Here is a 13,072-nt window from a genome sequence, read left to right on the forward strand (position 1 = left end):
AGTCCTTCTCTGCACCTCCGCAGACAGTCCCAGCCCTTTGGGCATGTCTCATATTGAGGCAGGCTGAGGCAAGGGAAGCTTTGCCCCCGTGACCTTGCCCCCGCAGGTCCTGGGTTCTACTGCCTGGAGATGGGCCCTCTTTTGGATGGGTGGGGAGGGGAGGGACCCTTCCCCTCGCTGGTCTCTCCCTTTCAGACCTGCTTATGCACCCTGGACTCTGGTCTCTCCCTATGGCTGCCCTTTCTGACCCCTGCCCCTGGCCAGAGCAGGGGACAGGTGCTCTCTTTGGGTTTTTATTCCCCACCTCTGGCAAACCAGCCCCATGGACCACGGAGTGAGTTCCTGTGGGCCCTGTCCACCCACTGCATATCTTTGTTGTCCTGCTGCCTCAGCCTGCTCGCAGCAGCCTTCTTGGTGCTAAGGAGCATGGGCTGTCTGCACAGCTCCCCAAGCCTGTGCGTGATGGCCCCCTGCCTGGCCACCCATCCTACAAGAGCAGGCCGGTGTTCTTCCTCAGCAGCTCAGCAAGTTCACACTCGCATGGAGCTCAGCCTGCTGTGATGAGGAGAGCAGGTACCCTCTCAGGATTTGGGGAATCCTGTTGCTTCCTCAGACTGTCTCTCCTACACCTGAGCCCCCAGTGACCTCCTTTTCCTGTGTGGAACAGGTGGTAAGTACCCAGGCCCTACCCTGAGTTTTTCTGTTGTGGGCACTGAGTGGGAGCAGGATGGGAGCCTGGTGCTATCACCAACTGCTGGGTGCCCCTGGGCACGTCCTGCCCCTCTCGGAAGCTCCAGGCTCCTTGCCTGTCAACTGGGGAGACTCTACTTCCTCCCACAGTACCACATATAAGGTGCCTGACTTGGAAGCAACTTGGATGCAGAGCTGGGACTTCAGTCACTTCTGCCGCAGCAGGCTGGGTTGGGGATCCCAGGGTTCTTGCCATTCCCCAGCTGGCAGGATTGAGCGTGGGCACAGTGACGGTGGGACAGAAAGAGCTGCGTGCGGCTTTCCTTGCTCTTCTGGAGTCAGACCAGGGTCTGGGTCTTTGGACAAGTGCTCGGCAGGTGGTCGCGCCGGGGCAGTAGGGCTGTTGTGCATGCGTGCCTGGCAGGGAAGGTTGTCCCCTCTGGTGTCAGGTCTCAGCCGGCTGTGTTCCGGTGACTTCTGGGGCAGGAGTCCCCCTCTCCCCCTCTCCACGCGGGGCCGCAGGGGCTGAGCGGACCCACAGGTGGGAAGGCCGCACTCGGGGCATTCGCCGCTGTGCGGGAGCTGCAGCAAGGCGCCTCTGCGGTGGACCAGCCGTGTAGACGTGGCTGCGGAGCCGGCTCGTACTCCACGGCCCCAGGCGCGGCTGGGGCGGCCTCTGTAAAAGAGGAGCCGCGGTGCGACGGGAAAACGCCGCTATCTTCGCGGGTGAAGCGATCGGCTACGGCCTTCCTCTCCCGAGCACCCAATGAGGAGACACTAGTCGGCCGCAGGTCTCGGGCAGTGCATCCTGGGGATTGTGGTTTCGAGGGCAGTGGGCGGGGCCTCCTTGGGCTGCGCAGCTATTGGGCAACGGCGGCGGCGGGGGGGGGGCTGCGCATGCGCGTAAGCGGCCAAAGCCGGAGGGCGGGGGCAGTGCCAAGATGGCGGTGGCGCTGCCCGAACTGAAGCAGATTAGCCGGGTGGAGGCGATGCGTTTGGGGCCGGGCTGGAGCCACTCCTGCCATGCCATGCTGTACGCCGCCAACCCCGGGCAGCTCTTCGGCCGCATCCCCATGCGCTTCTCGGTGCTGGTGAGGACGGCGGCGGGCGGGCCGGGGTTGGGTTCTCCGTGGCCCGGCCCACCCGTGACCCGCTCCCCTTGTAGATGCAGATGCGCTTCGACGGGCTGCTGGGCTTCCCCGGCGGCTTCGTGGACCGGCGCTTCTGGTCGCTGGAGGACGGGCTGAACCGGGTGCTGGGCCTGGGCCTGGGCTGCCTGCGCCTCACCGAGGCCGACTACCTGAGCTCGCACCTGACCGAGGGCCCGCAGCGCGTCGTGGCGCACCTGTACGCGCGGCAGCTGACGCTGGAGCAGCTGCACGCCGTGGAGATCAGCGCGGTGCACTCGCGCGACCACGGCCTGGAGGTGGGGCCGCCGCCGGGTCCCGCCCTGCCCCGGGTTGGCTCTGGTCCCGCGGAAGGCACCGATGGGTAACACGTCCCGAGCATTCTCTGGCCGGGCCGGGCGGGGTATCGCTGTCTCAGCAGCAGGCTGGGGGAAGGGGCTTGGAAGGGGCCGGGATGGAGGGGCTGGGGCACCCTCAGGGCTGTGTTACAGTGTCTGCCTTGCTGCCTGCCATTGCCAATCCTGGGAGTGGGGCGTGGGATGGGGGGATACCTGGGGACAGGAGGGGTGTGCTCATGGGCTGGGAGGGAAGGAGGCTGGGGATGTGGTACGGAGGTACTCGGTGTTTGTGGGTTTCATGGATTGGAGGAGCTAGATGCGACACTTCGGGTGTTTAGGATTCATGGAATGGAAGGGGGAGCATGAGGCGTGGGCTGGCAGGGGTAGCAGGTGAGGTTGGTGGGGGCGGGTAGGGTGGAAGGGGCATGGGGGTCCTGGCTTGTGTTGGCCTTGAGATGTGTTTGAGGTAGTGTGATGCTCCAAGGCGAGCTGGCTAGCTCTGTCTCATTGATCCTGGCCTCCCATTGTGTCCCTGGCCCAGGGGCTTGCTATCCCATGGGGGCCCCAGCCGAACCTTGACTCCTCTCCATGCAGGTGCTGGGGCTTGTGCGTGTCCCACTGTACACCCAGAAGGACCGCATGGGGGGCTTCCCCAACTTCCTCAGCAACGCCTTCATCAGCACTGCCAAGTGCCAGCTCCTCTTTGCCCTCAAGGTGCTCAACATGATGCCTGAGGAGAAGCTGGCTGAGGCCTTGGCCGCCGCTACTGAGAAGCAGAAGAAGGCCCTGGAGAAGCTGCTGCCAGCATCCTCCTGAGGGGCGCTGCCCCGGCTTTGTCGATCGCCCTGCCCCAGGTTCCCTGTGCCCTTGGGCTGAGACTCTACCCCGTGGAAGTGTGTCTCCTAGCGCGCAAACGTGTGTGTGTTTGACCCCCTGCTGACTGCCTGGGGCCAGTGGGCACCTTGTCGTTTCTTATCCTGAGCAGTCCCCTCGGCCCGCTGGAACTCAGGTTTGCAGGGCTGGACAGCCTGGGTGTACCAAGCCAGGCTCTCACCCGCCCCACGACACTTGTTCTCCTCTGAGTCTCTGTCCCTGGGCAGGTGGAGGCCTTAGGCTGATTCCCCAGGTGTTGCGGTGCCACACTCAGTCCTTCCATGGGCAGTTTGTTCCCTTGGAGGACGCCTTTGTCCAGGTTGACTCATTCCTGCGTCGCTCCCAGGGCCTGAGAGCCAGGCGGGGTAGGGTGTTGTACTGTTAGTCTTGGTTCTCCCTGGATTTACTGGGTTAGACTTTCTCTTCGACTTTCTCACTGCAGTGAGGCTGGGCTTGGTTCCAGAGGGCAGTCGGGGCCAAGGGCCCACTGTGTGTGCCTTGTTCAAGAGGAAGACAAATAAAGTAGCTCTTAAGCTGCTTTCCGTGTGTTCTCTATCCCAACTAGAGGCCAGGGCTAAACCTGGGAGGTGCCAGGCCCAAGAGAGGGCGCTGGCTCGTCCCTCCTGTCCTGGCCAGGGGTGCACACCAGCTCTGGCTAGAGACGGCTGGGTCTCCATGCTCACTGTGGCGCTCCTGACCTCCGGGCCCTCAGCATGGTTTGATGGCTTCTGAGTTAGGCTCCCTTTTCTAGGCTGAGCCCACTGCTCTGGATAACCTCCCTTTCTCCATTCTCAGCACAAGTTGCTCAAGGAGATGGCCTGAAGCATGGGCTGAGAACTCAGAACAGTGGTGGGGTTGAGAGGCTACTACCAGCTGCCTCCTGGGGCCTGAGACACCCCAAGGGTGCAAATGGGACATTTCCAAAGCCTGTGCTGGCTGGGTATGTAAGCAGTGCCCCGGCACAACCTGGGTGTCCAGTCTACCCGTGAGAGCTCGAGGGGTGGATAAACTTTGTCATGGTGCCATGCCCCCCATCCCCGCCTGCTCCAGGGAGGAGCTCAGCTGTAGAAGCTGCCTAAGTCAAGTTGGACTCTGTGCTCACTCAGGCAGATGGGCTGTCCTGGCTGTGGACCTGGGGGTTCACTGGGGCTGGGGTCTCAGCCTGGCTCTCTGTGCTTGGCCCGATGGCTGTAGCCTTTACTGTGTGGCCTGCGGCCAGAGGTGCACTTCTTACCAAGTGATCTTAAATTTTATTTTCCAACAAATAACATGTGCGGACCAGGCGTCCCAGTCTGCACTGAAAGGTCAAACCTGAATCTGGCACTTATGGTGTATGGCCCATGCACTGTTCCCATGCTCTGGACCAGGGCTGGCCACACACGGTGGGCCTCACGGCCAGTTTTGAGTGGCCTGTCCTGCCTCAGTGCTGGCCCTGCGCAGCCCGGCCCGCCTCTGCCACTGCTCCAAGGGGCCAGTCCTCGGCCCCCCTGGGCCACCACTGCTCCCTGCCTGCAATGTCCTTCTGGCGCACAGCTTCAGGGTGGATTAGTCACCCAACGTCAGATTCTGAAAAGAAAGGCCCCTGTGAAAGGGAAGGGGAGGGAAGGTGATGCCCTTCTGCTCCCCGGGCAGAGCCCGCCCCCCGTGCACTCACCTGGCCACAACTACCTGGCTATGGCTCCCGCCAGTTCTGTTTCCCATTCAGCACTTGCAGCTTCTCCAGGCTCTGGGTCACCGAGCACAGTGCCTGCCCTGAGGATGCAACAACAGTCACTGCTCTGCTGGTGGGGGGAGCTCTCAGGGCGCTAGGGATGGGTGACCTTGAACCTTTCTTGGTGGGCTGCCCCAGAGGCTCTCAGCTAAGGGTGCCTCCAAAATACAAGTGCTCTTGATGTTCACCGAAGTCTGGCCACAGAACCCCCTCCCTCTGCAGGAGCATGAGTCCTGGGCAAGGTGCACTCGCTGCCCCCAAGACTTACCCATCTCCTGGACACGGTCCTCTAGGGCTCTGGACAGCTCAGGGAGGCTCATGGCCTGCAGGGATGCCTGCCAGCCTTTGCAATCTGCTGGGCAGAGGTCTGGTGGGCCTGGGGTCTGTGTCTTGCAGGCCCTGCCTCTGTCCTGGGCTGCTGAGCTGTCCCCACTGGGCCCCCTCAGACACGCTATGTAAAAAGTCAGGACTGAACCCAGGAGAGAAAGTGTGAGGCCCAAGTGGCCAGCCTGAAGGGAGACAGCTGGAGCAGTCACCAGAGGGCTTGTGTAGTGTCCAGTCCACCACAGCCTACACTCTCACCTCTGCCTGTCTCCCGCAACCTGGAGGGACAGGGCTCTCCCCATCATAGGTGAGGAGAGCCCAAGAGCTATGCACAGGGACCCAGAGAGGGGCCGTCAGACAGATGTGCTGAGGTACCCGGATAACCCACCCCTGAGCCAGAATGTGGCTCCCTTACCAGCAGTGGGTACAACTGGGCTCCGGGATGTCCTTCCTGGGGACTCATCCTGCCTCACCCGGGTTGATAGCTCTGCTTGGCAGGCTCTGTGGACACAAGACCCCAGGGGGGGGGGGGCGGGTCCCGGGGTGGCGATGAGAGCTGACACCCTCCCAGCATCAGGCCTTAGGGAGTGAGGTGTGGGCACCAACAAGCCTACATCGGGTCCTGAGAACCGGACTGGCCCTGCAGGGACCAACACCCAAAGGAAACTCGGCCGTCGCAGTGAGGCAACCCAGAGACAGCCCCGTGGGTAGAGAACAAGAGGAAACGCAGTGACTTGGCACTCAGTCCCCTAGAAGCTGCCCTACAAGGGGCCACTCACCGCAGCTGATCCAGGACGAGAGCGGCAGTGCGCGTGAGGGCCTGGGTCTCCTGCAGCTGGGCTTGCGCAGCTTTGCGGACACCGTCTTGCTCTAGGAGGCAGCTCTCCACCACGGCCCGCAACTCCTGCTCCTGCGACACCTGGCCCCGCATGGCCTCCACCTCCTCGCAGCACTGTAGCAGAGGGTGCGGGTGTGGGGGCTGGTCCTCCTCCCCCTGGGGCCTAGGGTTACTGTGTTTCAGACCCACTGACTCTCCATCTCCTTGGCTCTGGGAGGCCTCTTCTCATAGTCTCCCTCCCTACAGTCCCTTGCAGCTTCCGAGTACACCACCTCACCTTCATGGTCTTTTCTACTTTGTTCCCGCTGGACTCTCTCCCCCGTCTGGGTGTCCTCTGTCTTTCTGTGCCTCCCCCTCTGCTGACCCACTTGGGGTGTCTGGCCCTTGCCCTTTCCCTGTGTTGGCCCTTTTCTGTAGGTGCAACTCAGCCCCTTGCCCTGGCACCTTGTGCAGCTGGATGGCCAGCTCCTGCATCTCAGCCTCGAGCCGGTCGGCGTAGGCCAGCTCCAGGGCGTCACTGGGGGGGCGGGCACTGCTGTGCCAGCGGGCAATGGCAGAGGTCATCTTCCTCTTGGGCCCAAACAAACTGCAGGGTGAGGAGAGAGGGCAGCAGTCAGCATCTCTGCACAAAGACCACGTTTCATCCTCTACCACAACTGTGTCCTAGGGATAGGAGGGAGGGAGAAAAGGGCCAGGCCCCTGCTGCTTTCCCCACACACAGTCCGTACTGGCCTGCTCGAGGCGTGGATAATGCCTGCCTCAGGTAAGTCTGAAAGTTTCCAAACGTTAACTGGTGGTAAAAGTCTGAGGGCCCCTGAATGCAATCTGCCAAGCCTCTGGACCTCAGGAGCTGACCTGATTGTATCCAAGCCAGGGGTGGGTGGGTCTGGTGGAAAAAGGCCGACCCCAGCCCAGCATGTTGGCTGGGCCAGAGGGATGGAGCCCTCTGCACTCACGTGATGCCGATCTCCTTCAGGTCACTCTCGGTGAGGGTCAGGAAGATGCGGAGGTCCACATCCTGCTCCTCAAACACCTGCAGGTACTTCAGACACCCAATCTGCTCCAGCAGTGAGGCAAGGTCCTGGAAGGCAAGATGGGGCCAGGGTGGATCAGACATGGAGCACAAAGACAGGGTACAAAGCCATTCTCCTACTGACCACGCATCCCCCTCTGGGCCCTGCTGGTTCCACACGTTCAGCACGAGGGAAGTGCTTTTTCCCTGTGGCCGCAGGCAGAGTAGGGAGGCGGGGACACAGGGAGACATTCCCAGTTGGTTTCTGATGAGAAACGGAGGATCCCTCGTATGTGACGAGTTACCTCTTTTGCTTCTTTTAAGATTGTCTTTGACTTTCAACAGTTAATGATGTGTGTAGATGTGGTCCTCCTAGAAGTTACCCTACTTGGAGTTTGCTGAGTTTCTCGGATGTACAGCCTCATGTCTTCCATCAGATTTGGGAAGTTTTCAATTGCCATTTCTTCAGATAACCTTGTTGCCCCTCTCCTTTCCTGGAACTCCCATTCAGAGTTTATTGGGCTGCCTGGTGGTGTCTCACAGGTCTCTGCATCTGTCGTCATTGTGTTTTGTTTTTTTGTCCCTTTCTGTTCTCTCTCCAATTCTCTCTCTTCCTGCTCTGATCTGCTTTTGAGCCCCTCTGGTATATTTTCCATTTCAGTCATTATACTTTTCAACCCCAGAATTTTTCTCTCTTTATTAATATTTTCTATTTAGTGAGCTATCACTCTCACACTTTTCTTTAGCTCTCTGAACACAATTAAAATAGCTGATTTAAAGCCTCTGTCTAATTAGTCCAGTCAATGTCTGGGCTTCCTCAGGGACAGTTTCTGCAGCTTGCTTTTTTATCTGTGTATGAGCCATACCTTCTTTGCATGTCTTCCATCTTGTTGGTCAAAACTGGACATTTTAAATAACATAATGAATAACTAGAAATCTGATCCCCCTGCTGCTGCTTGTTGTAGACGCTGTTTGCTTAGTGAATTATATCTGAAATAATTGTGTAAAGTCTATATTCCTTGTCATGTGTGGCCACTAAACTCTCAACATGGTTACCTTAGTGGTCAGCTAATGACTGGACAGAGATTTCCTTAAACACCTGGAACCAGTCTTGGCTGAGAGGCTGTGTGTGTGTTGGGGCATACCTTCAAAATTCAGCCAGGCTACCGACAGCTCTGGCTTTGGCTTCACTTCCTGCTTGCCCAGAGCCTCAAGGTCATTCTGAGGTGACAACTCAGGGCCTTGCCAGGTCTTTCCTGAACATGCGTGTTGCCCTGCAAGCTCACAGCCTTTTACATTTCCAGGAATGTGTCAGAGCTTTTCAAAGTCCACATAAACATCTCATTCCTCAGCTTCCTTTTAAGCCTTTTGGTTAGTCTATTACTTGCCTCAGCTGTCACCTAGCATCTCAGGCATCTGCATAGTTAAAACACTTGTCTGTAGTTGTTTTCACCAAATGCCCCCACCTCCTAAGCAGAAGGCTTTCTTTTTGTGTTGGGTAGACAAGATCGGAGTCAGGTCGGATACAGATGGCCATCGTTAAGTATACAAAACAAGTCTTAGAAATCACAAAAAGTGCCATCGTCCTTACCTGGGGTCCTGAATAGGGGGACCTCTGGGTTTGGGGGATGGATCCTGGGGAACAGGGTACCCCAGAGGTTCTGGTGCTTGGAGGCCACTGGCTGTCACTGTTGCTGTAACGGCTCTTGGTCTTCACATAGCTTTTCGTTTGCTTGCGAACTAAGCTTTTATGTGTGTGATCTGAATCCTGGGGCAAGAGATATGTGTTTCAGGAAACCCTTAAGTAACCCTGCAGGACTCACAGCTAGCACGGCTGTGTCCATACTCTGCCCCATGACTAGCTTCTATGTTGTCATCTGTGCCATCTCCCTCATTCGCCACACAGGCATCCTTGGTGATTTCCACTGCAGTCTGTGCCACCAAACTCAGGCGGCACTGCTAGAGCCCAGGTCCCAGAGCCCGAACTTATGAGCAATAAATACTTGTTACCACCCTTGCTTATCTCAAGCTGCTAGGCTTCCCCCACAATACCAAGAGAGGAGATAGGAAATCAAGAAAGAAAATCTTCACCTCATTGCTCTCTAGAGAAGCCTCGCTGCTGACTCCCTGGGCCCGGGCCAGCCCCTCACTGCTGCTGCTCCGGGTAGTCCCATGGTTGGCACAGAAAGCATGCTCTTCTGGTAATGGTGAAGACAGGATGCTGACCACTGGCCTCTCTCAGGGTGACCGCAGAATCGGGCACTCCCAGCCCCACAGCACTCATCTACTTCTTAAACAGTGTGATATTTTCATCCATGTAGTGATGACTGCCTGTCCCAACACCTTCTGCACACATACGAGCAGGGCTTTTTGTTCAAGCCCTGAGAACAGTGCTTGGCACATGGTAGGCACTTAGTAAGTAGCTGCTGAATAAGTGAATACGTGTACTTAATAAGACATTTCCCTCTAGGAAGAGTGTTACAAAAGCCTCTGAGAGCTTATAAATCAAGGGGCTAAACCTGTGTGTTGGGATGACACCCCCTAACCCCAAACACTGCACTTGACACATCTCCTTGCCTGTCCCCACAACAGTCTTTGATTTTCCTCACAAGACCCAGGGCCCTCAGAATTGTTCACTGTATCATTATCTACTGGGTGGGCGCAGGGTGGGCACACATGAATTCCTAAACCTGGAACTTTGGCTGAGGTGGGTGTGTATACCCCTGCTGCTGCTGCTGCTGCTCTCCACGTCCTGGTCGTTGATGGGGGAGGTGACGTCCCGGTAGCAAAGCCCCCCCCCTTTCAGGGGATTCTCATCACTGCTGTTGAAGGTGACATAGCCCCGTGGAGGCACCTGCTCTGTGTAGAGAAAGGGGCATGTAAACCCATGTGAGCACAAAAGAGATTCACACCAGCCTCCTCAGGTCGCTGTCAGAGAAGACCCAGGACTTAGGAAGGAAGGACGGAACTCAGAATTCCCTGCACGTCACCTCATCTGCTCTCCTCAGTGCCTGGGACATAACTGCTCTTTGCAGTTTCCCTGACTGAGAACAGGCTCGGTGACCAGCAAGTGTAGAATGAGGCCAGGCTTGGAGCAGGCTAGCCCACTGCTGCCTTCCCCACTATACCATGCTGGCTCTTCTTTAACCCTTTGGTGACCCAGTCTTTTTCTCCTTTGAATTTTTTGTTGATACTAAGTGTTTTCACTAATGGAAGGCATGCTGATTCAAGGGTCAATTCAGAATTTTTGTTACGAGGTATGTATGGATTTTGATACCCATTATCTGGGATCCCATATGTCCCAGTGGATGCCAGGATGTAGTAAATTTTTATGAGTCAATTAATGGTAGTAAGAATAACTTACAGGAGTTCAAGTCTCTTGAAAAGTACCACTGCAGTGCGTTATTCCTTATTAGAAAGGCATTACTATTTGGAAGCTAGAAGAGAGCCAGTAACACCTGGAAACAATGAATGGCATAGAGAAGAAAATGGCCACTCTTGACTGAAGGCTGATGATGGCTTATTCTCCCGATAAGTACATACTCACAAGAACATGGTAACTGGGAAACATAGTGGAGGCTTATCTCACAGAAAGTCAAAGCTGTCAAAAGCTTAGAAAATTTACATACCCGAGAGGTATCACCTAAGACAATGCTCAAATCTACACAAAAATGAGGCTCCCACTCAGGATTTTTCAGTTTCACATATTTCAAAAGGCTTCTACCTTGAGGCTAAATGTGTTAAAATTGGGCTACCCCTTCTTCCCAAAGAACTCCAGAGGCATAAAAAATAGTTGGGATACCATCTAGCCCATGAGTCTCCAAAGGGTTAAGCTAAAAAGTAGGAAATGGTAAGCTGTAATCACAACTTCCTGAGCTACAGAAAACGAATAGTGATAGGTGTCCTCTTTAGCTGGAAACATCTAACGCCACACACACCTGCCTTCAACCTTCCCTGAGACCCTACACAGGCATTACTGGTGTTCCTCCTCGGGTTGGTGAATCCTGGCCAAAAAGAGATCCAGCTAAATAAGGTAAAGGTAAAATGTCCTGGGCTAAAAATTAACAGCAGCTACACAAACTTCCATACGTTCCATGTGTCTGCCTCCACGAAAATGTGCAGAAAAGGCAGAGCACAAAACTAAAGACGAAACAAAACTAGACAAGCATAACTCTTTTTTTTTAATTGTTAGTAAAGACAATACATGCACTTAGAGAAAATTCAAATACGATCACAAGGTACAAGGAAAATCTAAAGTCCCCTGAAATGCCACTACTGAGAAACACCTGCCAGCATCCCTTTGTTGAACATTCTTCCATGCTTGTGGGTATCACTATATAAAAATAACTGCGCAAGACAGGCTTCGGCCTTGTTTTGGTAATTAGAAAGGATTCTGTGTTAAGTAGCACCCGCTGTGTGGCTATGCAGGCCAATAACAAGTAACACCCCAGGGATAAGACCCGTCCTTCCTATCCCCCCAGCCATACCTCACGGTGGGGACAGGTAGCATGGACTCCTCGGAAGGACAGGCTGCCGCTCAGAGAGACAACGGTTCAGTCCTCCAGCTAGGAGCTCAAAAGCACACAAGCCAGGACACATGGTGGCTCCCGGCACCCAGAGGGAAGCTTGCCAGAAGCTGGGGGAAGGGTTTCTCCAGCCCCCCAGTCTGTGCAGGGAGAAGGCCCATCTGGAGTTCTCTACCCAGCGCAAATGAGTTTGAGCATCCCAGGACTGTATAAGGGAATCACATTACTCATAGTTATTGACTGAAACATGGTTGCCTCTGTTGGGGAAAGTCTCTTCCTACCCAGGCTTCAGAGGGGCTCACTCATGAGAAGGGACTACTAACCCAGCCCACCAGATCAGCAGCCATAGCCTGGCCCCAGGCAGTGACAGCCATCAAAGGAAGATGTCACTCACACCTGAGTATGTCACTCAGTAAGGCCAGAGCAAAAAAGAGCACCACACACAACTCACCACAGAACCGGTGCTCCCTGAGAACATAGCACTTGACACTTGATTTGAGAATAAACTCGAGATCTGGACAAAGGGTCTAGGATTCTAGCACCACCAAGTACACCACCTGACAGTTCTCAGAAGGGTTTAAGCACCACCTCCGTCATCTTGAGAAGAAAGCGAGACCAGAGCCATACCCTGGCCCTAGAAGCACATCCAGCCCACTGCCCAGCAGATGCCCAGGTGGTGTGGGACTTGAAGGGTCATATTTCCCTGCACTAGCTTATCCACCTGAACAAGTGAAATCTGAGCTAAGCTATGACAGCTCTATTTCTGACTCTAACTGGTGGGAGGGACAGTCAAGGAGATGAACCAGATCCCAAGCCAGTGGGGACTACTGTGTGCCCATCGCTGTAATCAGCTGTGGGTCTCAGTCTCGGAGTGAGACATCAAAGAGCCACCAGGAAAACGGAATGCTCACCGTAGCAAGGCTGCTGGGTCCTGCCTCCAAGTCCAATGGCAGTGATCCTGGCCAAGGCACGAGGCCCCTCATGGATGCTGAGGCCCTTCTTCCGGCACGGCCTCTGCCTCTGAGGAACAGAGTAGGATTCGTCGGATGAGCTTAGGTCTTCGTATTTTTCTGCGGGTCAGACATCAAAATTAAAGCAGTTTGTTCAATGATGGACTAATTCACTAATCCTTCAAGTAAACTAGAAGAAATTAAGAGTTGCTGGTTTTCCCAAATTAAGAATAAGAGGAGTGTGCCCCCAAAGACTTGACTTGTAAGAAATGCCACAATGGGCCAGACCACTGCTCAAACGGGACACGGACATCAGGGGAGGTGGCGACTTGCTAAGTGTGAGGCTAAACTAAAACAGCTCATTATGATGGGGTAGAAGTCTCCTTTCCCCATCTCTTTGTGTTTTCCAAATTTGTTCTAAAATGCATGTATTGTTTACAATCCAAAATAAATTACATTCTAAGTTTAAATGAAAAGCAAGATCTATCACTTAATGAAAATACAGGCATATGAGTCACAACCTCTTAAATAATTTTATATTTTCAGCCTGAACAACTTCTTGGGACATGAATGCCGTATGTTTGCTATTGAAAGTTTTATAAAATATTTCAAATCACTACCCCATCTGAGCTGAAAGAGCTCAACACACCTGTAGCCTTTAGCATTTTACAGTTTCTTACAGT

At 55.0% G+C, this 13,072-nt stretch overlaps 3 protein-coding genes across 18 annotated transcripts in view; 2 read left to right on the top strand and 1 right to left on the bottom strand.

Moving 5' to 3' along the window:
• MGRN1 (mahogunin ring finger 1) overlaps positions 1-1,284 on the top strand; it is a 77,650-nt gene extending 76,366 nt beyond the window's left edge. Inside the window, exon 17 of one of the 2 annotated variants that reach the window (XM_064295522.1) lies at positions 518-1,284. In XM_064295522.1, coding sequence (XP_064151592.1) covers positions 518-561 — 44 coding nt within the window. In that variant the 3' untranslated portion in view covers positions 562-1,284. The remainder of the gene's footprint in view (positions 1-517) is intronic. The other variant, XM_064295524.1, reaches the window with a different exon arrangement.
• Positions 1,285-1,600: 316 nt separating this feature from the next.
• On the top strand, positions 1,601-3,566 carry NUDT16L1 (nudix hydrolase 16 like 1). The gene is made up of 3 exons (XM_064295533.1): positions 1,601-1,781; positions 1,856-2,116; positions 2,750-3,566. The coding sequence occupies exons 1-3, from the start codon at positions 1,632-1,634 to the stop codon at positions 2,969-2,971; spliced, it is 633 nt and encodes a 210-aa protein (XP_064151603.1). The 5' UTR covers positions 1,601-1,631; the 3' UTR covers positions 2,972-3,566.
• Positions 3,567-4,255: 689 nt separating this feature from the next.
• ANKS3 (ankyrin repeat and sterile alpha motif domain containing 3) overlaps positions 4,256-13,072 on the bottom strand; it is a 48,868-nt gene continuing 40,051 nt past the window's right edge. For 6 of the 15 annotated variants that reach the window (XM_064295511.1, XM_064295515.1, XM_064295518.1 and 3 more), the window contains 11 exons: positions 12,351-12,459; positions 9,635-9,772; positions 9,005-9,111; positions 8,505-8,681; positions 6,858-6,982; positions 6,346-6,487; positions 5,843-6,015; positions 5,479-5,564; positions 5,008-5,208; positions 4,683-4,780; positions 4,256-4,594 (listed from right to left, as the gene is read on the bottom strand). In XM_064295511.1, coding sequence (XP_064151581.1) covers positions 4,701-4,780; positions 5,008-5,208; positions 5,479-5,564; positions 5,843-6,015; positions 6,346-6,487; positions 6,858-6,982; positions 8,505-8,681; positions 9,005-9,111; positions 9,635-9,772; positions 12,351-12,459 — 1,338 coding nt within the window. In that variant the 3' untranslated portion in view covers positions 4,256-4,594; positions 4,683-4,700. Of the gene's footprint in view, positions 4,611-4,682; positions 4,781-5,007; positions 5,209-5,450; positions 5,704-5,842; positions 6,016-6,345; positions 6,488-6,857; positions 6,983-8,504; positions 8,682-9,004; positions 9,112-9,634; positions 9,773-12,350; positions 12,510-13,072 lie in introns of those variants that run through there. The other 9 variants (XM_064295512.1, XM_003417640.4, XM_064295513.1 and 6 more) reach the window with 9 other exon arrangements.

The sequence above is a fragment of the Loxodonta africana genome, chromosome 12, assembly GCF_030014295.1.
Source record: "Loxodonta africana isolate mLoxAfr1 chromosome 12, mLoxAfr1.hap2, whole genome shotgun sequence".
Classification (NCBI taxonomy): domain Eukaryota; kingdom Metazoa; phylum Chordata; class Mammalia; order Proboscidea; family Elephantidae; genus Loxodonta; species Loxodonta africana.

Excerpts from the sequence above, each read along its gene's own strand:
- NUDT16L1 (XM_064295533.1), top strand. The coding sequence starts at position 1,632 with ATGGCGGTGGCGCTGCCCGAACTGAAGCAGATTAGCCGGGTGGAGGCG. Across the intron at positions 1,782-1,855 it reads CCATGCGCTTCTCGGTGCTG|ATGCAGATGCGCTTCGACGG; the intron begins GTGAGGACGGCG and ends CTCCCCTTGTAG. Across the intron at positions 2,117-2,749 it reads CGCGCGACCACGGCCTGGAG|GTGCTGGGGCTTGTGCGTGT; the intron begins GTGGGGCCGCCG and ends CTCTCCATGCAG.